Consider the following 24,012-nt stretch of genomic DNA (forward strand, 5'->3'; position numbering starts at 1 on the left):
CTATCCTACCTAAGGAGGCAAAAGACCCATATGCAGAAAACTGTAAGATGCTGGTGAAAGAAATCAAAGATGACACAAACAGATGGAGAGATATACCATGTTCTTGGATTGGAAGAATCAATATTGTGAAAATGACAATACTACCCAAAGCAATCTATAGATTCAGTTCAATCCCTATCAAATTACCAATGGCATTTTTCACAGAACTGGAACAAAAAATTTTACAAGTTGTATGGAAACACAAAAGACCTTGAATAGCAAAAGCAATCTTGAGGGAAAAAAAAACAGAGCTGGAGGATTCAGGCTTCCTGACTTCAGACTATACTACAGGGCTACAGTAATCAAGACAATATGGTAGTGGCACAAAATTAGAAATTTAGATCAATGGAACAGGATAGAAAGCCCAGAGATAAACCCACACACCTGTGGTCACCTAATCTATGACAGAGGAAGCCAGAATATACAATGGAGCAAAGACAGCCTTTACAATAATAAGTGGTGCTAGGAAACTGGACAACTACATGTAAAAGAATGAAATTCGAACACTCCCTAATGCCATACACAAAAATAAATTCAAAATGGATTAAAGACCTAAATGTAAGGTCAGACACTATAAAACTCTTAGAGGAAAACTTAGAACACTCTTTGACTTAAATCTCAGCAAGATCTTTTTTGACCCACCTCCTAGAATAATGAGAATAAAAACAAAAATAAACAAATGGGACCTAAGTTCTTTTTTAAAAAATGGCCTTTTAAATTTTTTATAAAGGAAACACATTCACTTTTTTAAAATTAGAAAATAGAAGTAAAGCTATAGTTCCCATGCTTTCACGTACATCAGAAGTACCAGTAGGGGTGTAGAAACACAGAATGCTGAACCGCACACTAGACTTTCTGAGTGGTAGGCCCAAGGTAGGGGCTACAAATATGCATTTCTGACAAGTTCCCAAGTGATACTGATTCTGTGGTTGGGGAGCATAGTTTAAGAATTACTGCCTTAAAATAAGAGAAGAAAATAAGTATGAACTGTAATATAACCCCCTAAGGATAAAGACATTGAGATGCATCTTTCTTTTTTTAAATTTTTTATTTATTTTATTTATTTATTTTTGGCTGCCTTCGGTCTTCATTGCTGCATGTGGGCTTTCTCTAGTTGCAGCGAGCAGGGACTACTCTCTTCGTTGTGGTGTGTGGGCTTCTTGTTGCGGAGCACGGGCCCTAGGCACGCAGGCTTCAGTAGTTGTGTCACATGGGCTCAGTAGTTGTGGGTCACGGGCTCTAGAGCACAGGCTCAGTAGTTGTGGCTCACGGGCTTTGTTGCTCCGTGGCATGTGGGATCCTCCCGGACCAGGGCTCGAACCCGTGTCCCCTGCATTGGCAGGCAGATTCTTAAACCACTGCGCCACCAGGGAAGCCCAATATGCATCCTTTTTAGTCTTTTTTTCCCACAGGAAAAAATATGTGTATGTGTGTTGGGGATTGGGGGAAGATGGGAAAAATACATACCTTTTTTTTTAAATAACCCAAAATGAGATTGTGTTATTCAGTTTTGTACTTGGCTTTTTCCATTTAACATATTATGAACATTTTTACTGTCAGTATAGCTATATCATCATTTTTAATGGCTATGTAGAGTTTTAGTGTTGGGATACATCATAATTCATATAAACTAATAATGTACTTACCAGGATACATGTTTGCAAACTTTTCCAATTACTTACTTATATCCTATGTTTCTTTGATAGTCTTCAGCTCATTTTTTAATGTACTCTTTAGTGTACCTTCTGTAATGGAGGCTTGACTTGGAAAATATTAGAGATATGTAATCCATTTTTCATATTAACTTTTTGCTAAGGACATAATTAAAGGGGAATTCATAAATTGGTCAGTATTAGGTTTTCTTCAGCATTAGGTTGTATAACATATAAGTTTACTGTTTGTAAGATTAGCTATCTGCATTGTCAGCATACCATTTTAATTTTGTATTTGCATGGACACAGTTCTACATGTCCAAAGTAGTGATAGTAGTGTTTATATATTGCTGTGTAACAAGCTACACCAAAATTAGTGGTATAAAACAACTGTTTTATTTTACCCACAATTTTATGCATCAGGAATTTGGGAAGGACTCAGCTAGGTGGTTTGTGTTTGACTCACGTGGCATCAACTGTAGTGGGAAGGGCTGGAGGACCCATTTTCAACATCTTCACTGAGATGTTTTGTGCCTCAGTGTTCTTTGTTCTTTCTCTCACTCTCTCTCCACGTGACATTTCATTCTCCGAGGCTTCTCAGTGTGGTTTGGGCTTCTCACAGCATGGTGATCTCACAGAGTCACAATTCTCATATGATGGATAGTTTCTAAGAAGCACAAGCTGCCAGACCACTTAAGTGCTATGCCCAGAATTGATCAAAGCAGTCACAGGTACCCACTCCCAACCAGATGAAGAGATAGACTTTACCTTTTAAAGGGAGAGTGGGGTGGAAAGATTACATTGCAGAAGAGCATTCGAGTTGTGAGGTACTTTTGTGGTCATCTTTGAAAAATACAATGTGCCATAGGTAGTTTGTTTACATAAAGAAATAGTTAGACCCGTTTACGTATACAAGCTTTGACTATTTTGCCAAGAAGTATAAAATCTTAAAAACTTATTTTTAAAGATATATTTCTTTGCTCAATAAAAGATCTATATTTTGAAGTAATCAATGTTGTGAAATCTACTTCATGCTACAATTAATAAACAGGTCCATGTTTTCAGCAACATGGTTAATGGTTCTTTCCTAAACTGGTCTTGTCTAAGGGAGTGTGGTTATTTTTGACATTGTATTGTTTATGAAGAAGGTATTTGTTGAGTGCCCATCATGGATAACATGTTACACTGAGTAAGGAATAAAAAGACATATTAGACAGGGGTCTGCCTTAGAGGACCATATAGTCAGCTAGGGAAGATAGGGCACATAATAGATAATTATAAATAAGGTAACAAGAAAGAAGTCTATAGCATTGAGGATGGAAGAGAGTCGTTTTTAAAAAGCCGTATGGAAAATGTTGCTGGCAGTCAAGGGAGGGGTAGAATGAGGATGTGGAGGTGGTGATGAAGGATGCTGAGAGGAGTGGCAAGAGTAAAGCCACAGGTGCAGAGGAGCCAAGAAATAGTTGTGACCATTTCACTTTGGTAGTTTAGGGCATTCGTTCTCAAGCTTTGATGGACACTCAAGTCACCCTGGAGAACTTGTACGGAGCTTGTGTCGGGTACATGCTAAGGGAATAGTGAGAGAAAAGAATGGAAAGGTGGGTAAGTGGGCCTATTACTGTCTTGCATGCTAGGCCGTTCCTCTTTTACTTACACAAGTAGGCAGTGAAGAACCACTGAAGTGTGATCATCCTGGTAATTATCTGATGGAAGCCAAGCTTTAGAAAATTAATCTGGTACCAGTACGTATAGCAGCTGGAGCAAAACAAGGTTGGAACTGGGGAGTTTGGAATAGAGGTTACTGTGCTCATTCAGGGAAGAGGAAACCAGAACCTGTCCCTGGGTGATGGCAGTGAGAATGGGAAGGAGCAAAGGGATTCAAGCAAGGAAGAATCTGGCAACTAATTTTAATAAGATGGTGCTGAAGCAAAGCCAGGAGTCTAATTATGGCTCTAAGACTGCAGTGAAGACTGGGCAACAAGGAGATCCCCAAATCAGAAAACCAGGGTAAGACACTCACTTGGGGCAAATGCTGATGAGCTGGTGTGCTGTGTACATCGTATTTGGGTAATGAGGACTCCCTGGTGGGAGTGTCCAACAGGCCACTGAGAATCAAGTCTGGATGTCAGGAAAAAGGGTAAGGCTGGACATAGGGACTTGAGGGTTATTGGCAAAGTGGTGGGAGTTCAAGATACAGCAATGGATGAGCTTACCAAGGGAGTGCCTATAAAGAGAAAAACTATAACCACAGGGAATACCTAGATTCAGGAAATTGGGGTGATGATCATCCAGCAAAACTGGAGTCCCTTTAGAGCACTCGGAAGAGAAGTAGAGTAGTCACCAGGGGTGACTTTCTAGCAGGGAATGATCATCAGGGTTGAAAATTACATAGGAAGATGGAGACTGAAGACAGGCCACTGATGTTTAAGGTCACTATTTAACAGAATCGTGTAAACAGAAGGCAGCAAAGGTTAAGGAATGAGTCAGTGGTCAGGAACTGGCACCATTTATAGTGCAGTGTTATTTTGTTAAGAAAATTCATACTTTCCAGGGACCTTTTAACTGCTGTGAAAGAGTGGGAGAAAATCAAGAAAATATTGCTCATTTACCTAAAAGCAATTCTTTGTGATCTGTCACACATGTAATTTAAAGCAACAATGGAGTCCTCTGACCCTCTGTTTTTCATTACTGCAAATGCCTTTACCAGAGCTAGAAGTCTCTTAGGGATGTTACCTTAATCCAGAGGATTTTGTTTTTATTGAGCTCATCTCAGTATATAGAAAAGCTCCTTCAAAGTTTAGCCTTGTATCAAAAAAATGAAACATAACAGCACCCATGTTTTATTGCTATTGTTGATAGAGCTCCTAAGAAGGAACTTTATTGGAACAAGAATTCTTGCAATCATTTTTGTACTTATAAACTGACATCATAAGCTAACCAAAAACATTTTTTCTCAAAGGCATAACCCCTAATTGGACACTATTCACGGTTAACAGTGGGATACAGTATAATGTAGCTATTTTCAACACCTCATTTTCTTCTCTTTTGGTGTTATTTTATTATACTTCAGGCTTCCTCTGCGCCTGATTTACTATGGGGTAGCGTAGTAATTCGTATGTATCAAGGCTCTGCCCTAGAGCTGTGCGCTTTGCACCCTTTCATTCTTGTGGCAACCTTGCAAGGTTGATATTTTTGTTCCCATTTCGACAGTGAGAAAAGTAAGGCTGAAAGAAGTGGAGTAACTTAACCAAAGGTGGTGCGGCTCTTCATTTTTCCAGTCTGGATCCCACTGTGATTTCTTGACTCCAAAGCTTATGCTCTCAGCAGTCTGCTACTGATGCTTACTTACTCTACTCCTCTCCCTTGGACCATCTGTGTGTCATGTTATTTCGGGAACATAGACAGTGTGCTATTGATACTGAATCATCAGGATTTTTGATGATTAGAGAGGATCTCTTTTGACTCTGTCTTTAACGAATTTGTTTGGGTTGAGATATCCCCTCCAACTTCGTGTGTTAAAAAAAATTTCTAAGTAATGAAGCAGTTGTCTTTTCAGGTTTAAGAAGACATGGAAAAGCCAGCCGAGGGCGGGGCGGTGGCGGGGGGGGGGGAAGTGCTAAAAGGAAAGGGAAAGCTAATTGGAACTGTTGCTTCCAATGCTGTTAGTACTGGCTACAGTGGGCTAAATATGGCCAGGAATCCTCATGAAAAGGCTTCATCCAAAGGCAGGGCAGGTTCTACTCCTGGTGCTTTGTGCACCCCACCCCCACTTTGGTAAGGAAAATGATTGATGACACTTTCTTAATACTGGGAAGCTGGCACGGAGATGAAGACAGAGCACCAGATATGTGGAAACATTCAGCATCAGCCAAGTCTCTGTTCCTCTCCCCAGGGCAGTGAGTGTCTCCAGCAGTGGGGCCACAAGGCTAAGCCCAGTCTCTCTTTGGGCTTAAGTCCTGACAATTTAACATTATCTCTGAATTTATAAAGCACCGAGAGTTTTAACAGTACGTATCAGCCTATTGTACTCTCAACATTAACCTATATGTAAAACAACATAATTGTTTGGTACAGCACTAAGAATTTATAAATTAGAGCCAGCATTCAGTTATCTGAGTCAGTGGAGTAAAGTCATGTATAATCCATAGTGTCAGATCAAAGATAATTTGTAACTTTGCGCTGGAAAAATAAATTTGCCCTTGTTATATTTTGTTATATTTTCCTTAGGCTACTACTGAACTTATCAACCTTTTCCAAGGTGTGTGTGCGTGTATACAGCCAATATAGAGAGAAAAGATATGACTTCAAATCATTCAATCTAATTGAGCAAATAGTTTGGAATATAGAAATTTTCTGTAAATAAGCCACATACCATCTAGTTAGCTCTCAGGAATTCTTTTTGTTTCTTAGTAATCCGACCAGTATTTTTCTTGTTGTTGCTATGCCATCTTTGACATGGATCATCTATCATTACGTAAACTTGAACTTTAAACATCGTCTATAATTAACTTTCAGACAATAACTGTGCATATTCAAAGTCAAAAGACTACATTTCCCCTAATTTCACTATACTGCAATTGCTATCTCATACAGAGCGTCTCAGGTCCTGGCATTGTGCTAGCATGTTTATTGATTGAATGTCAAATAACCCTCGAGAGATTTCTCTGAATTAACTACTGTAATCAAAGTACAAAAGCAAGACAACTATTATTTGCAGGAGCTCAAAATCTAACCAAAAAAACCATAGAGGCAATTCAGGAACTTAATATCAATATTAGAATTGACATTGGGCAATATGCTTCCCCCTCCCAAATTTATTGAAGAATAACTGACAGGTATAATTGTATATATTTACCAAGATCCAGATAATTAACACAGCCATCACCTCACATAGGTAACTTTTTCTTTGTGTGTGTGCTTTTAACATCATCACAGTACCATTATTTCTTTGTTGATTCAAACTATACTAACAAGATGACTTCTCAAGAAGGCAACAAGATCCTTTACAACTAATAAAAGTAGCAAAAATCTATTCAATAGTTTACATGTCTTTTGTTTTTATTTACTTAGTAGTGAACCTGATTAAAAAATAAATAGATCATAATATTTAAACTAAAAGATTTATAATTACCCTCCATAAATAGTATTATTCCTGATAAATAATACAGCCCTTTAAGTAGCGTTTTTGGTTCACACAATTTATTTCTGACCAAAGTGGTATTAAGAATGTGAAATTAATTTAAAACTCAGCTAAAAATCTTAGAAAGCATTTTACTTACCCTTCTGAAAGAAAAATGTTTAAACGTAACAAAACATTTATTTCCATTAGAGGAGATATTTTGATCAATCTGCTGATTTGTTTTTATATTATATATTTAGTCCATGAGTTACATACATATATACAAATGTATAACCACACTAGGTGAACATCATTTTCAGAATTTTAATAGGTTTTTTCTGGATCTTTACATGTTCTCTAGGCACAGTCAAAAAAAGAATAGCAACTACAGTTTTAAAGGTGACTTACAACTATTTCCTCCCCTATTGTCAATGCTCACCTTTTTACAAGCTGAGAGCAGTATGCCTCCATTTGTGCGAAAGTCTGTCAAGCCTTGGAGGTGGGTGTGTTACAGCTCAGCAAAATGTATTGATTCTTGCATGTAGCTGACAGCTTCCTAGCATTACCTTTGAAATGCAACGTCCCCCACGTCTGTGTCCTTAGCACTCTTACTTTCTTCTTCTCTAGGTGAGCACATTAATTCCTGTGGGTACAATTGGGTGATTCCTGAATGTCTAAGTTCTACTTGCCACCGTTGCCTGGACTCCTGCACAGAATTTTCAGTTGCATTCGGGATGTCTTCCCGTGACATTCAACAGGATCCTCAGATTGATAATCCAATACTGAACTCATCATTTCCCATATCTGCTCCTTCTACTGTGATCCCTCTATTATTAATAGCATTACCATCTTTCCAGGCAGGTGAGAAATGAGCCATCTCTACACCTTGTTCTTTTCTCAGCTCCCAGGTCCAATCAGTTGCTAAATTGTATCTAGTCTAAATCCACATCATCTCCTGTTTCATTAATTTAATCAGTCAACATTTTTTGAGCTTCTTTCTACTTTCATTCCCTTGATTTAGAATATGACAGTGCCTGCTTCAAGAAGCTCATACTTAGTAAGATACAAAGAACTAAATAGACCCTCACTGCACAGGGTGGTAATTACTAGTTATCATAAATAAGCCCAGACTGCAGAGAATGGCAAGAGGGCTTGGAGGCCTTCCAGGAGGAAGTAACATGTAAGCTATGTCTGGAAGGATGAAGAGGAGTTATCCAGGTAAACAGTGAAAGAAAGCCTTTCAGGAGGCAGAAAAAGCAGTATGTGCAAATGTGCAGAGGTGTGAGGGTGATTCTGGTACAAGTTGAGGAGCACTGAGGCATAAAGCTGAGGTCCATTAATGAAGGACCAAGCATACCGTGCTAGGAAATGTGGATTTCATTCCCGAAGGCTCCTTTCTTTTCTTTTCTCTCATACACAATCATATCTCTTGGCAGCACCATTGCAAAAAATCTCCTGACTGTTCTCTTGCTCTCCACTTTCTTGCCTTTTTTCTTTCCTTAGACTGTGGTCAGAGGTGGCGTCCCCTCTTACAGTGTTGGACATATAATCTCCTCCTAATCCTTCAATGGCCTGTGTTACTCACCAGATCACTCTCATTTCCTGCAACCTCTGCTTCTGCCAAACACATCCTATGGATCAAGCTTGTGACAGCCGTCTTCCCATCTGAGTTGTAAGCTCCTCAAGGCCAGAGTCTATGGCTCATACATCTTGGTACATTTAGAACATCATGCCCTGTGCTTTGCACATAGTAGGCTTTTATGTATCTATGGTGTTGAGTAAAGGGAGTGTCTTTTAGAGTCTTTCCCCACTTCTTCGTTTTCCAGGCTCTTTTATGCACGTGGACATAACCACATTGCTGTAGTAAGCACTGCCTTTCTTGTCACTGCCAGCAAGCATTCCTTACAGCCCAGTGACTTGTAACGTGTTCTGCTGCTACAAATCAGCAACAGTTCCCAAAGCGGCATGGATGTGTACAGACCTTAACGTGCAATGTTTGTTTTTTTTCCTGCAGAAAATGAAAGGCCTCTCTTTTCCCTGGGGTGAAACCAGGTTTAGAAAGCATCAATGCAGGGCCCCATGCCAAACATTACAATTTCCAGGGCTCTGCACTTTGTATCACTAACAGGTATGGTGAAAACGACTTTGAACTAGGAGCCAGTGCTGAGTCCCAGCCCTAACTGACTGTGGGCAGCATTTCTGAGCCTCGATTTCCTCACCTGTGGGGCTGGGGATTAGACCTAATTTCTAATATCCTTATAAACATTATTCATGTGTAAGGATTTCCATGGCAGTGTATTCATCAGGTATCTTGGTTGCAAATAATACAAACTCATCCTGACTAATTTAAGTAGAAAAGATGTCATTGGAAAGGATATCGATATTGGATATCACTGAATGGATGGGATGAAAACAAGGCTTGGGAATTAGACAGTTAGCAACATAGGACACCCTTATGTCACACACAGAAGCAGGATGATGGGTTTGGCAATTGGTGTCACTGCACACTTCCTGGCACTCTCGTCTCTGCCAGTAATCTCTGACTATTTCTGTGTCTTTGCATCACTCCCTCCACATTCATAGCCCTGGATTTCAGTATCCAATTGGTTGAGCCCTGGTCACGTGCCTACCCTCAGCTATTGGCAATGGAAAGAAGGAATATCTGGACCATCCAGCTTGGGGTGTAGGCAGTGGATGAAGGCATTTCTTCTCACCAAGACTTGTACAGACACAAAAAGGTGGTTGAAACGGGTGGTACTCACGCATGCCACACCCATAACTATAATGATCTCAGTGATCCTTAAGATCCTGCTCTATCATGTGTACCTTTATCACTTCAAATACCTGGTGGATATTTCTTCTAGAGAAGCCAGTTTTGCTAGGGTTTAGACCATTCTTTCAATTACCTTTTATTATACTGCGTAATTTCTTTTTTCCTTATCAACGCAATTCTTTGGATTTTGGTAAGCTTAAATTTAAGAACAGTAGTTATAGCTCTGACCACTAAGATATTGTTCTGGGATGAGGAGAAGGGCTGAGTGCAGTAGATCATCAGTTCCAACTCATCCTTCATTTGTAGATACACAGCCAGATTTTTGGATCAGGAATTATCTCCTGCCACAAACAACACAGAACAGATCTTGTATATCAAAAACACAGGTGAAAGAAATATTTAGAAAAGATCATTTAAAGGGCATTCTATCTATCTGTGCTGCCAGGTAATCTAAGTACTTATCATTGGAATAAGTTAGGTCTCTAGATTACATACGAGACAACATCGCCTTAATCATTTGGCAGAACAGCTAATTGCCAGTAAGCTGAACTGTCCTACTGTTTTTTAGGTGGAACCTACTTCCATGGACATTGTCCATTTTGATGCTTCGAGTATCCTGTGACAGAGCCCATGTGAGAAATAGCTTGCAGAAATTTAATCAGACAAAAACTTAGCTTCCCTTAAAAATTGGGACACTTCCCCCTCTCCTATGCGAGCTGTGTAAGCTAGCTATCTGAGAGCCACCATGAAGAAGAAAACATGCTGCGTACCAAGTGTGCTCTCCACAGCAACTATCTTGGCTCTTGTAGTTGTCACTTTTATTTATCTTCTTTTGTTCCTGGTTGGTTGTTTTGTAAGCCTCCTTGATTTCTTTTTTTTTTTTTTGAAAAAAGAATAAAAGAGGGATGGGAGGTAGGGAGAGATGGTAAGATAGAGACTGGATGCCAGATAACCACCCAAATGAACAGAGGTAACCATGGTAGGGATGTGTCTTCATCCACCATAGCAGCAGGTCTGGCAACGGCTGCTGGATACCTTGTTGTCCCAAATCCTCTCCTACCAATGGCAGTCTGGTTTGTCTCAGCAGCTGTCTGCCCAGTGGCCTAAATATGGTTTAAAACAATGTCAACCACAGTAAAGACTTTTACGCCTCTCCTCTCACGTATTTATATGGACTGTTTTATCTCCTACATAAAAATAGCATGTGGGACACGAGCTACTAGAGAGAACACAAGTAAACAATGAGACATCATCAGTAACGTCATCCCCCACTGTGGTTTATTGTTGATACTGTGAGTTTCTAACTATCCAAATTATATTCAAGTATTTCATCACCTGCTTAATCAAGCTGCAAAATAAGGAGTTAGACCACTTCAACTCCAGTGATTTGATTATGTGGTGAAGAGACTGGTGCATAAACATTAATCCTGGGAAATTAATTCATGAAAATTAGCTGGAGATACCCCTAGAGGCCTGTTTTGTATCTATTTCTGCATAAAATGTTGAACTAACTACTTACTGAAGGTGCCGGGGTTGGGGGGGACTGGAATGGTTATGCCTGATTCTGTAGTTACCTAGAGAGAATCCTGAAGAGGCCATGAAGTGACCTGAAAATGCATTCTGATTAAAGCTCAGTCTTGAACAGGAAAATTGCTTTGAAATGATTAGTTAAAATTGTTGATAATGAAGGAAAACACTTGTCCTAGAGTGAGGTCTTTAGAAGAGAGAATCTCATTTTGAATCTTTTGTAAAGCATGTGGCTTTCCTTTTCGATGGCAAAGTACTGGGTTGTATCAAGCTATCACATTGTCTCAATTTTGCAACTCAGTGGGGGGCAAGGAGGATTAGGAGAATGTTCTAGACAGAAATCTGGCAGGGGATGTCATTGGGTAAAGGTCTACCCTCAGGAGAGGGAAGTCTCCATCATCCCTGGGAGCCAACTTAGATGCTGCGGCTCAGTGGAACCTTCCCAAGGTCTGACCGCAGTCTCTGCTCCCAGGGCACTTGGCTCCTTCCTATGTCTGTCATATTGGATTGTATTTTGATGCTCTGTTTAAACATCTGTCTTTCCCGCCAGTTGGTGAGATCCTACACGGGGTCCCATCCCACCTAGGACTGAGCCCAAAACTCTGGTTACATTTATCCTCTTTGGTAAATATTCATCTTTGCAGATATTTAAAGATGGTAATACTATATCTAAAACTTAGAGGGCAAATGTGTTTCAGAAATCAGACTGTTTGTTTGGATGTTGGAAAGGTGGTATCAGTGTCTATACACAGCATCTAAACAATATCTATACCATGTAACATAACGTTCCCAGCAGAGTCTGGGGCAACTTCTCTAATCAAGCACGTTAATACTTCTGCAGCAAAAATTATGAATAGGCACACTGCAGGGGATAAATAAAGGGTATGATTTCCTAACAGTTTAGGTCACGTCTGGTTTTGCTACCAGAGAGTTACAAAACAATTGAACTTTTGGAGCTCTTTGGATTTTGGAATTGTAGATAAGGTATTGTGAGCCTGTATTATACATCTTTAGGAAGGAAGGCGTTCTCATCCAAGGGAAATATTCCCAGGTACAAGGACCCTTACTCCTGTCACTTCAGGGAGGAGAAAGAGAACAGCACTGGGATTTTCTGGATGGTGACATGTTCTCATAACTGGTGCTGCTACTAGGGTCCCTGTGGGAGGGGGCAATGGAAGTGGTTCATTCCCCACAAATAAAGCTTTCTCAGTGTGCCACCACTGCCTCTGTGCCTTTTACCTTACCTGCTGCTGCTTCCCCTCTGTTCTAACTTATTTCTCCATTTTTCTAGAGCGTTCCTTCTCCCCTCCTTTATTACTATATATTCTTTTGCTTACCAGCTTAGGTCTTAGGAGTGTTGATACTTTCCTTGTTTGTCTTCTGCATAATTCTTTAGCACATGACCCTCATGCCTCTCATCCACCTCTACAACCAAAGCTTTGCCATTACTAGTTTGTGTTTGCGTAGATGTCGGTCAGTGCTTGCTTAGGCTGGAAGCAGTCTCCCTACATGTTCTTGTTTAGCGGACTATGTTTATCTGCTCAATGCTGTGTAGATAAGCATCTTGGGAATGTGTGCTGGTTGACAGGCCATTACTATTCTCCTTCTGACCCTTGTCTACTGTATCAAACAATGTTAATGAAAACCTCAAATTTGTATATGTTAATCCATGTGTAAAAATACAGTAGGTGCTATCATTTCTATCCTTCAGACTTATAAAAAATATCCTTTTCATAATATTTTAAAACAGTGCCGTTGCTTATTTTTCCATATGGTATGTTTTTGCCTGTCTTTATTTCTAATTCTTTTTGATTCACTTAGACCACGCGTCTGCTTTTGTCCATATTTTCAAGAGAGCTCACTTTTATGCTCTCTGGTAAAGGAATTATTTTGCTCTCCTCAACCTCTCTTAGTCTTTTAGGTTGTTTTTAAGTACCTGCCTTTAGTGTTGTTGTTGTGTAACACTGACATGCCCAGAAAATGGTGACCGCAGAGGCAGGGCCAGGAAGGCAAATCTCTGCACTATCAGGGCATCCTTCTCTGTGGAACAGAGAACCACCAACAGCCACAGTGGAAGCCGGTGTTGCTCTGTCTCTTCTCTGTGTGAGCCATGCCCTGTTCCATCCAGAGCTTGATGGCGTTGTGTTTTCCTCGGTGACTGACACCACGGTGCAGTGGGTGAGATGTTAGGCGTCTGTTCCTTGTGGCGGGCATTGTGATGATCTCTGCTGTCCTCCGTTTACTTGGGGTCCCTCCATGGGATTAGTAAGTGGCCTAGTGCTCTGCTCCCTCGGGGTTGATCACCAGTGCACAGAACCTGCCCTGCGCTGTCCACTTGCAGCATCATATTGAATGCGCAGTACCAAAGCACGGACCCTGAGTGAAGTCCTGTGTTTCTCTCTAGTGTCCTGCTCTCCAGGTACCACTCCCATCTCTGGTCTTATCAGTAGTGATCAAGACAACACCCTCTTTTGTGGTACTCCAGTCCGGAAAGAGTTTGCCAGTACAGCAGTGAGCAGTGTTCCCTGGCTGCCACGGATAGCAGACTGATGTGGACATTGTATTCAGGAAAAGTTTAATGTGTGGAAGGGGACAAGTAGCCAGAATTTTGGTCTCTTACTCAAAAAACCAATGGTACTCGTCCCAGGAGACTGAGGACCAGTCGTTATACATTTCTCTCCTCCCTAATATTGTTCATTTGCTTTGGAGGTAAATGGTGGTCCCCAGAGGCAATCCAAACCAATTTTCTTTGCCTGTGTAATATATTTAAAAATTCTTAAGAGGCAGCAAATATAAAAATTTAAAATCTATGTATTTCGTGTATATGTTTTAAATTCCATACTGTAACTTTAAAAAATTCTTTTGAGACTGGACCAAAGAACTGTATCAAGAACTGTATCACAGTTTTTTGGTAGCACTAGTTTGTGGTCAATCCACGGTGGCACATCATCTGTAAAGCTCTTATGTCACTTAATATTGTTTTCCGGCAAACTGTGGATGTTTCTCTTAAGATAAGTTAGGAAATTTCCTTGATGCCCAGATCAGAAAATATAGCATTTCCAGATTTTAGCTTTCCTCCTTAGTGAACATTCACTCATTCAACAAATATTTGTTGCTGAAAAGTAGTTCCTAATCTTGGATGAAACACTGTCCTTTTCAGAAAACATTTTAGTCACATAAACTTGGAAGTTTTATGCTTCATCTGATTTCTCATATTGGTCCTCTTCTGACCCTGGCTCTAGTTCTGAACACCTTTTTAAAAAGGAGTTTGCCCCCATTAACAGTCATCTTCTTTCTTCCTTACCTTCTTTTCTGTGTTTTCCCCTCTGTCCTATCTCTAGACTCATGTGCTTATGTTTGTCCTTGCTCAGCAATGACCAGTACAAAGTAACTGGTTTTATTTTTATTATTTTATCACAGTACTCACAGACTGTCCTTGCAAGCTCTTCCTTCAACAGAGGGTGCCCTGAAGCCAAGAATCAGAAGAGTGTTCTGTAGACTGTAGCCCTGTGGAAATGGGTGGAGGGAACCAGAGTAACACACACCTGTGCCCCTGGCACCTGAAGCAAAGGCTGGGCCCATGAAGGCTGTGTCTACCAGATGCCAAAATAACTTCTTAGTGGAGCCAATTCAATCAAAGACAGGCGGTTCACTGTAAATTTAGTCCATGTGGTTCCTTGGCATCATGTGGACAAAACAAACCAGTTGACTGATAGCACTGATCACTTTCCAGACAGTAATTTTGGTGTTTGCCAGAGAAGGGATTTCTAAAGAGGGAGCAGGAATATATAGGGGGTGTTTATAGTGATCGCCTGGATGCAAAAAAAAATTAGAACTTTGGATCTAAAAAATAGGAATTTGAGCTTTACTAACATTTGGTTTTATAGTGTTAATACTAATACATATGTATATGTAATTTTAATATACTTTTATATAATTATATATTATATAATTTTATATTTATATATTATATATACAATTTTAAATATATAAATACAAAGGTGAATTCTCAAGTATTTTTGCTAGTGGGGTACACAATCAAAATAGTTTTTTTTTTTGGTTTTGTTTTTTTAAATTAATTAATTAATTAATTAATTTATTTATTTATGGCTGTGTTGGGTCTTCGTTTCTGTGCGAGGGCTTTCTCTATTTGCAGCAAGCGGGGGCCACTCTTCATCGCGGTGCATGGGCCTCTCACTGTCGCGGCCTCTCATTGTGGAGCACAGGCTCCAGACGCGCAGGCTCAGTAGTTGTGGATCACGGGCCCAGTTGCTCCACGGCATGTGGGATCTTCCCAGACCAGGGCTCGAACCTGTGTCCCCTGCATTGGCAGGCAGATTCTCAACCACTGCGCCACCAGGGAAGCCCCTCAAAATAGTTTGGTGACAATTATTCTAGATCCTTGATTCCGCATCTTTGGGCAAAAGAGTTATTGTAAGAGGCTCATTAATACATGTAAATGGACCTATTTTCTCATTCAGTAGATACTAAAAATACAATGATCTGCTAAGGGTTTATAATGTTTAATGTGTTTTTGGTGTTATGTTTTAAAATTTACTGTAAAAGTGAATTCCTCAAGCCTAAAAATACTGTGAATCCATTGGAGGAGACACATCTACACAGGGAACACAAACGAGCAAAGAGAGGGGAGCGTTGAGTCCCAATAAAATATTAGGTTGGTTGGTCAAAGTATTTAAGCTATTGAAAAAAATTGTATTCAATACATGCTTAAGCATCTTTCTCTCTCGCTCTTTAATAACAGATTTTTTTTTCCTTTTTTTCTCATCCTCTTCCTTTGTTCCCCTATTTGGTGTGAATATTGGGACATCTCAGGAACTGGCTTCCAGCACAGTGTTCCTTTTTATTTATGTCTGTATTGGTTTACTAGGGCTGCCATAACAAAATACTACAGACTGCACAGCTTAAACAACAAATTTTCTCACAGTTCTGGAGCCTAGAAATCCAAGATCACTGTGTTGGTGAGTTTGGTTTCTTCCAAGGCCACTCTCATTGGCGTGCAAGTGACTGTCCTTTTGCTGTGCCCCTACGTGGTCTTTCACCTGTCTACATGCAACCCTGTTACCTCTTTGTGTGCCTTAATCTCCTCTTCTTACAAGCTTACCATCAGATTGGGTTAGGGCCTCCCCTAATGACCTCATTTTATCTTAGTCCCTTCTTTAAAGGCCCTATCAGCTCCAAACACAGTCACATTCTTAGGTACTAAGGGTTAGGGCTTCAGTATATGAATTTTGGGGGAACACAATTCTGCCCATGATGTGCATTTCCTTTTGATAAATCTACTTGTTTCAGGAAAGTATGTGGGACCTAGGAATATCAAGAAGTAGTATGATTAGGGTGACCGTATCTTGATTTGTCCAGGACAGTCTTGGACAAATTATTATCCTGACTTAATTTAAAAAGTGCCCCCATTGACTGTCAGAAGTGTTTCATTTGTATGATAAATTATATGGTGATCCTGATATAGATATTCGAAAGCCAGAGGGCATGTATTAAAGTGTCAGCTCAAAAAATGTATTGTTATATCTGAGTTTCCTCAACTATGAAGTAGAGACAATAGTACCTGCATCAGGGTTATTGTGAGAATTAAATGAGTCAGTATGTATAAGTAAGTCGTTTGGAACATCACCCTGAATACAGTGAACACTGTGTGTGACATTGAGTAAGCACAGAGGAAATATGTTTGTCAGAGGTGATTATATTTGTAGGTATGATGGTTAATTTTGTGTGTCAACTTGGCTGGGCCAAGGTGCCTAGATATTTGGTCAAACATCATTCAGCGAGAGTGGTTTTGGATGAGATTTACATTTAGATGGGTGGACTTTGAAAGCAGGTTGGATAAGTCACACTCATGTACTGGAGAGCTGTCAGTTGAAGGCCTGAAAAGAACAAAAGGTTGACGTTCCCCCAACCAGGGAGGAATTTACCAGCAGATTGCCTTTGAACTTAAACTACAGCTCTTTCCTGAGTCTCTAGCCTACTGGCCCTCTGCATCAGATTTTGGACTCACCAAGTCTCCATAATTGTGTGAGCTAATTCCTTAAAATAAATCTCTTCCTATATATACACACATCTTATTGGTTCTTTTTCTCTGGAAGACCATGCCTAACACAGTATGTGTGGACACCAAAGCTGGACCTGAAGATAACTTTTAATTTGTTTAAAGTTTAATATATTTCTGGATTTTTATGCCCTTTTAAATTCACTGTGTTCTTTGCATGTCTATGTACATACCAACCAAAAAAAATAAAGATCCGTGACAAGATAGCTAAGGGAGTGACTAGGCACTCTATCTTAATCTCAGTCTTTAAAAAACAGTTATATTTTGCATTCCCATACCATGTTTTAAAATGATACATTATCCATCTGTGGGAATTTTCACCATTATTTATAATTATGAAGATGAATCATTTTTTTCAGGAAGTTAGAGTAGCATTTCTAATAAATGTTTGGAATAAAATTGTAATAGGTTTTGGTAAACTGAATGTTGATTTAAAAAAATTGAATCACTGTTAAAACTGAGCTCCGAAACTAGGAAATCAGGCAAAAATATTGGCAAGAGTTCAGCCAAGTTAAAAGATTGGCAGATCAACCTTATGAAAAAAGTTAAACAACTTGGAAAAGCAAATAAAGGCTTGAGGAACAACTGAGTAGCAGCTATCAAATCTAAAAAGGGTTATTGTGGAGGGGATGGAGACCAGCTGTTCTCTAGCTCAGCTGAGCCCAGACAAGGACAAAAATAGATTTTAAAAAAACGGCAGCATGATAGACCATTTAGATCTAGGCTTCTGCATTTAATATGGTTAGAATGGTTACTTAGGAGTTCCAAATATATTCAAGAGAGTTTTTAAAGTTGGTTAGGTTTACCTTTTCTTGGTGTGAAGCCAAGCGGAAAGTCCAGATCTAGATTTCTAGTGGGGTTAATCAGAATCGCTTGGATGTGGGATAGGGCTTTTGTAAAAACCACAGGCTCCATCTTTATGAAGTGATAGGAAGTGGTTTCCAGGATATGCTGTTAAGAATAAAAGTACCATGCAAAAGGGAATATATACCTTCAGTATGAGAAAAAAGGGAAATAAGAATGTAATAGATAAAAACTGATAAAAGTATGTATTTTTACATATATTTTCTTTTTTGGAAAAAAAAAAAGGATAAACCAGAAACTAATTAACATAGTTAGCCTATTAGAGAGGTAAGGTAGCAGATGGGAGTGGAACTTCTCTGTATTTTTTATTAGTTTATTAGTTTCCTATTGCTGCTGTAATAAATCACCACAAGTTTAGTGGCTTAAGACAACGTAAGTTTATTATTTTACAGTTCTGGAGACCAAAAGTCCAAAATGGGCACTAGGCTAAAATTAAGGTATCAGCAGGGCTGCCTTTATTCTGGAAGCTCTAGGAGATAATTTGTTTCCTTGCCAGCTTTCAGAGTCCACCTGCATTCCTTGGCTCATGGCCCTGTTCTGCATCAGTATCTTCAAATCTCTCTCTGAATCTGACCCTTCTGCCTAGCTGGTCTACATTTAAGACCCTTGTGATTACATTTGTGTCCATGGGATCCTACAGGATAGTCTCCTTATCTTAAGACCAACTGATCAGCAACCTGAAATCCATCTGTAACCTTAATTCCCATTTTGCCCTGGAACATTACATATTCACACCTTCTGGGGATCAGGATATGCATCTTTGGAGTTTGTGTGGGGACATTATTCTGCACGCCATACCTTTTAAGAATAATTTTACTCTTAAACCATTTAAATATTTATTCAAAAGTTAAATTGAATCAAAAAGGATAACAAAAGGGAACTCTAAAATTGAATACAAATAGAAACAAATGGGCCTAACTATATATCGAATGGAAATATAACTGTATATTAGGAAGAAAAAAACGACTGAATTCAACTAAGTTTTGAATACAGGACTCTGCCAATACACCCTTAAAATGAGATCTATTTTAAGGACCAAAATAATTGCAAAGAAATCTCGATTTTTACTCAGGAAATTTGTTGTTGGTAGTATTTATAGTATAGTGATCTCAAAACTATTTTTTGTGTATTTTAGGATAGTGTAAATGTGTTGTTATGGGGAGACAGAGGGCTCACTCTGGAAGAAGGGAGATAGAAATAGGGAATGCAGGAGGTAAGAGAGAATCCTGTGGTTTGGGGCTTTTTATGTTTATCCCCTGAAATGGCATAGAAGGTTGACACCCCCAGGAGCAATGAGCACATCTAGTACCAGATCTTGATTTCTAAGTAGCGTTCCTTGACAAAAGAAACCAAGGCTCTTTAAAGAGATGTCTAATTTCAGAGGGAACAGGTATAAAGTACAAGGTAAGCCCACAACACCTAATGGTACCAAAAAGTTAGGAAGTGCTCAAAGATTCATGGAGGCATACCCAAAAATGAACAAAGGACCCCCACTGGCCCAATGTAGGACATCTGAGTATCAAACAAACCAAATGATAGTAAGATTTTGAATTTAAAAAGGAATCTTTTATGTTAAAATATAGGCATTTGGGGACTTCCCTGGTGGTTCAGAGGCTAAGACTCCGTGCTCCCAATGCAGGGGGCCCGGGTTTGATCCCTGTTCGGGGACCTAGGTCCCACAAGGTGCAACTAAAAGAAAGATCCCGTGTGCCTAAACTAAAATATATATATATATGTATATATATATATATATATATATATATGTGTGTGTGTGTGTGTGTGTGTATATATATATATATATAGGCATTTGAGGTTGGAGGGGACAGCACTTTTTAAGAGAAGAATGGAAGCTAATAAATGTAAAAGAAATAAATTTAGAAAGAATAATTGATTGATTATCCTGTTTCAGGCAGGATAATCAATAGATGTTAACATTATTTTAGATGCTTTAGAAACCAGCTTCCTTCAGAGAGCAGTGAGATGGTATGTTGTTGACATACAGGATATTTACATTTCAAAATATCATCCCCCTGATTACTTATTACAAAAGGAAAATGATTGATTGGTTTACAAGAGAAACCTGGTCAACATCACCTTAATCGAATGATCAAAACTTCACATGACATGGGATGAACTGATATTTTGTGCCTCCTGATGTGATAAAATGGTAAGAATATAATATCAGCTATATGGTATACTTGCCAAGAACACTTGACTCTAATCAGGAGGGGAAAAAAATCAGGCAATTACAGATGTAGAACCTCTAGATTAAGCCAAATGTAAACTGAAGCATCATAGTGACAATCATGATGCAATTTGTGATCCTCAGTTGAAAATTTAAAAAATAAAATAGCTCTGAAACACATTTGGACAATTGAAAACATTTGTATATGGGCTGTATATTAAGTAATATTGTATCAATATTAAATGTCTTGCATATAATGTATTGTGTTGATGTAGGAAAGTGTCTTAGGTGATACACGCTGAAGTATTTGGGGATAAATTCAGCATGATGACAACAACTTTCAAATGTTTCAGGAAAAAGTATATGTGTAGAAATACATATATACACATATGAGAGGGGAATGAATGCAGCAAAATGTAAATAACTGGTGAATTTTGGTGAATAGAACTATTTTTTATACAACATTTTCAAATTTTCTGTAGGTTTGATTTTTACAGTAACAAGTTGAAGAAAAATTCCATTATTGGGCCCATGGGCTTCTTGGTACCCTTTGGGCTTATTTTGTTTGTATTTCAAGTTGTTGTGAATGTTTTCTTTACTTTTTTTTTTAATGTTTCTGGTTATCTGTTTGGAAGTGTTTCCCTTGACATCCAGCTCTGAGTCTCTGGGCAGTGTGATTTTTCAAACGCATATAAATAGAAGAACTTTAATGAAAGCAGTGTCATATGTTAATCACTATGGAGCTTCAATTTATAGGGAAAACATTTGAAAATAAAATGGACACATAGTATCTGGTTTATAGATGGCACTCAATATGAGTGTGTTTTGTAAGCTTCTACATACCGTTAAAATATTACCTGATAGCACCGACAACAAAAGGCACAGATTACCCTTCACAGGTCTGAGGGAGGGCCTGGAAATCTCTGAGTATAGGGCCTTGATCTGCATTTTAAACCGGTTTGCTACATTCTTTTGAGCACTGCAGTTCATGTCCTTAGGGAGCCCTGACATGTCTTTAAGGGCTCCCTCCCTCTCAGGACTCAGTCTTATATCCTCCAGGAAAAGTTCCCTTCCCTTGCCTCCACTTCGATCCTGGTATGTCTTTTACCATCTGCAGTGATTTTCATATAGATTTTCCTCCACTTATGATAGGGTTACATCCTGCTAAACCCACTGAAGGTTGAAAATATCTTAAGTAAAAAATGCGTTTAATAAACTTAACTTACCAAACATCATGGCTTCGTCTAGCCTACCTTAAACGTGCTCAGAACATTTAACACTAGCCTACAGTTGGGCAAAATTATCTAACACAAAGCCTATTTTATAATAAAGTACTGAATATCTCATGTAAGGTATTGAATACTGTACTGAAAGTGAAAAACAAAATAGTTGTAAGTGTATCAGTTGTTTACCCTTGTAATTGTGCAGCTCAAAGACACTGCCCAGCATCACAAGAAAGTATCAGTATCATACCGTATATTGCTAGCCTGGGAAAAGATCAAAATTGGAAGTATGGTTTCTACTGAGTGAGTCTTGCTTTCACACCATCATAAAGTCAAAAAGTCATAAGTCGAACCATCATCAGTAGAGGACCATATACTGGATTTTTTCCCCTTGGTTTCCCACCTCTCTTCGTGAGCAGTAAACCCAAATTGCTCAGTGTACTTTCGGTGGAGGCACCCTACCCAGTCTCACACCTAACTTCTGCTGCTCATCCAGCATGTGGGACAGTAGTTTTTACAAAATATAGATATTTTTAAGGTATCTCTGATTTTCCACCAAAAAAAAAAAAAAAAAAAAGAAAAAGTCTCTCTGAGATACTGGGAACGCTGGAGGAAATTCTGAGAATGTAAACCAGATTCATGCCTCCGGGGGTTAAGCAACCAGTCTACTGACGATAGAGGTTAAGGGTGCAGCCGCTGAAGTTGGACTGCTCAGCCTTGAAGCCAGCCTCTGTGGCTTGAGAGCTATGTGACCTCTGGCTAGTGCTTTAACCTCCCTGAACATAGTTTTCTCTTATGCAAAAAGGGGATATCAGTACCTACCTCAAATGGTTGTATTAAAGGAATAAAGCACCTAGAAAAAATGCCACTAAGGGTTTACTATCTTAATCATCATCATTATCTTTCCATGGAATATCAGACCTGTATCAAATTCTGTTTTCAAGATATTAATGATGATCCTATATAAAAGAACATCTTTCTCACTTTGTGTCTCTCATGAGTTCAGGTTTCCCTGGGACTCCTGCATGGTCATGCTACTCACATCCTGTGGCCTCCAGAGCGCTGGCAGAAATTGGAATCTGTTCTTCCTCCAGAGCGCTTGCCCATTCAGAGTGAAGAGGACTGCCTGCGTGGATCTCCCTGAGCTGCTGCTATGGGGAGGCACCACCACCAACCCCAGGAAGAGGGATGGAGAAGAGGAACACCATAGGGGCAAAGCTTCCCCCAAGATGATGCAGTGCAAGAAACATTTCTATCAGTCACATTAAGATGATCTGTATTAGTAGAGAAAGAGTTTTAAAATATTTATTAAACAGTATTAAATGTCACCTGATTTTGTGTTAAATTGTAATACCGTTTAATGCCCAAAAAATGCAGACCTTTGGGAATATGAAAATTTTATTCCCATATTTCTCAAAGGGGATAAATTTTGGATTTTTTTATGCATACATATTCTATTGATTGTTAGGTTTTGATTTTGGAGCTTGCTGCTGGAAGGATATGAAGACTAATATTTACTTCCATCACATAACATTACTCAGTTACTCTTAAGATGGAAGATAGATGAAGAAACATTATACACATAGTGTTTGTTAGGAATTATAATTGACAGTATCTACAATGCAGTGACTGTCAGTTAGGAAGAACAGTAAACTATGATGTAAAAATAAAACACTGATTTGTTCAGGTACTGTTTTGGGTGTTTATTATTTGACCTGTAATAATCATCCATTAATAAGGAATACATTCTCTCTTTGGGAAGGAAGGAAGTAATGGGGAATCAATTCTCTCAATATTTTCATATAGCCAAATCTTTCTTACTGGCCCTTTTTTTTAATCCAGAACTTCTTAGTGATCTCATGCCTATTCACATTGATGAGTGAACCTATTTGTCAATATTCGGTTACTGTTTGGTAAAATGTTCTGAGTGAAATGGAAAAATCACTCCAGATCAAACAAGTTTGATTTTTTTCCCTCCCAATGATTTTTCAGTGCTCATGTCTATAATTCTGAAATCACTATTGAAAAGTGGAGTAATATTGGCATAATAGATTTTATAATTGTATAGCTAAGGAGGTAAATTCCCTGCATGCAAGTCTATATGTATGAAGCTTTTCTTTTTTTCCTCCCATTGGTTGGAGGTTTGTGCTTATGGAAACTACATCTCTAGCTCAATCTCCTCTGTGTGCCTCGTCTCATTTTCTTTTGTTTCATCGGCAGATAAGATCCCAAACAAGGTTTAGCCATCTTGCAAATGTGGATGCAAACTCATTAGCTGGCAGGAACAGAAAGAGCAACAGCAAAAAACAAATGCAAATTAAGAGTGTATGTTACTAATAATAATTCATTAGCATCATAATAGCTAGTTCAACACACATCAATGAGTACTTATATACTAAGGTTGGTCAAAATTATCATGTTTTTAAAAATATCTGCTTAATATCTCTCCGTGGATCTATATTATCCTTATGAGTTCTTCATTTCCATTTCCCTCTCTTCCCCAACTTGAACTTCACACTTTGGCCTTTAACTGCAGATTACCAAATTCTCA

The 24,012-nt window shown here is 38.9% G+C and overlaps 1 protein-coding gene across 4 annotated transcripts in view; it reads left to right on the top strand.

Moving 5' to 3' along the window:
- Positions 1–23,636, top strand: part of IMMP2L (inner mitochondrial membrane peptidase subunit 2) — a 901,263-nt gene extending 877,627 nt beyond the window's left edge. For all 4 annotated transcript variants that reach the window (XM_036863031.1, XM_036863032.1, XM_036863029.1 and 1 more), the window contains one exon: positions 22,468–23,636. In XM_036863031.1, coding sequence (XP_036718926.1) covers positions 22,468–22,605 — 138 coding nt within the window. In that variant the 3' untranslated portion in view covers positions 22,606–23,636. The remainder of the gene's footprint in view (positions 1–22,467) is intronic.
- Positions 23,637–24,012: the final 376 nt, after the last annotated feature.

This window comes from Balaenoptera musculus, chromosome 9 (genome assembly GCF_009873245.2).
Source record: "Balaenoptera musculus isolate JJ_BM4_2016_0621 chromosome 9, mBalMus1.pri.v3, whole genome shotgun sequence".
Classification (NCBI taxonomy): Eukaryota; Metazoa; Chordata; class Mammalia; order Artiodactyla; family Balaenopteridae; genus Balaenoptera; species Balaenoptera musculus.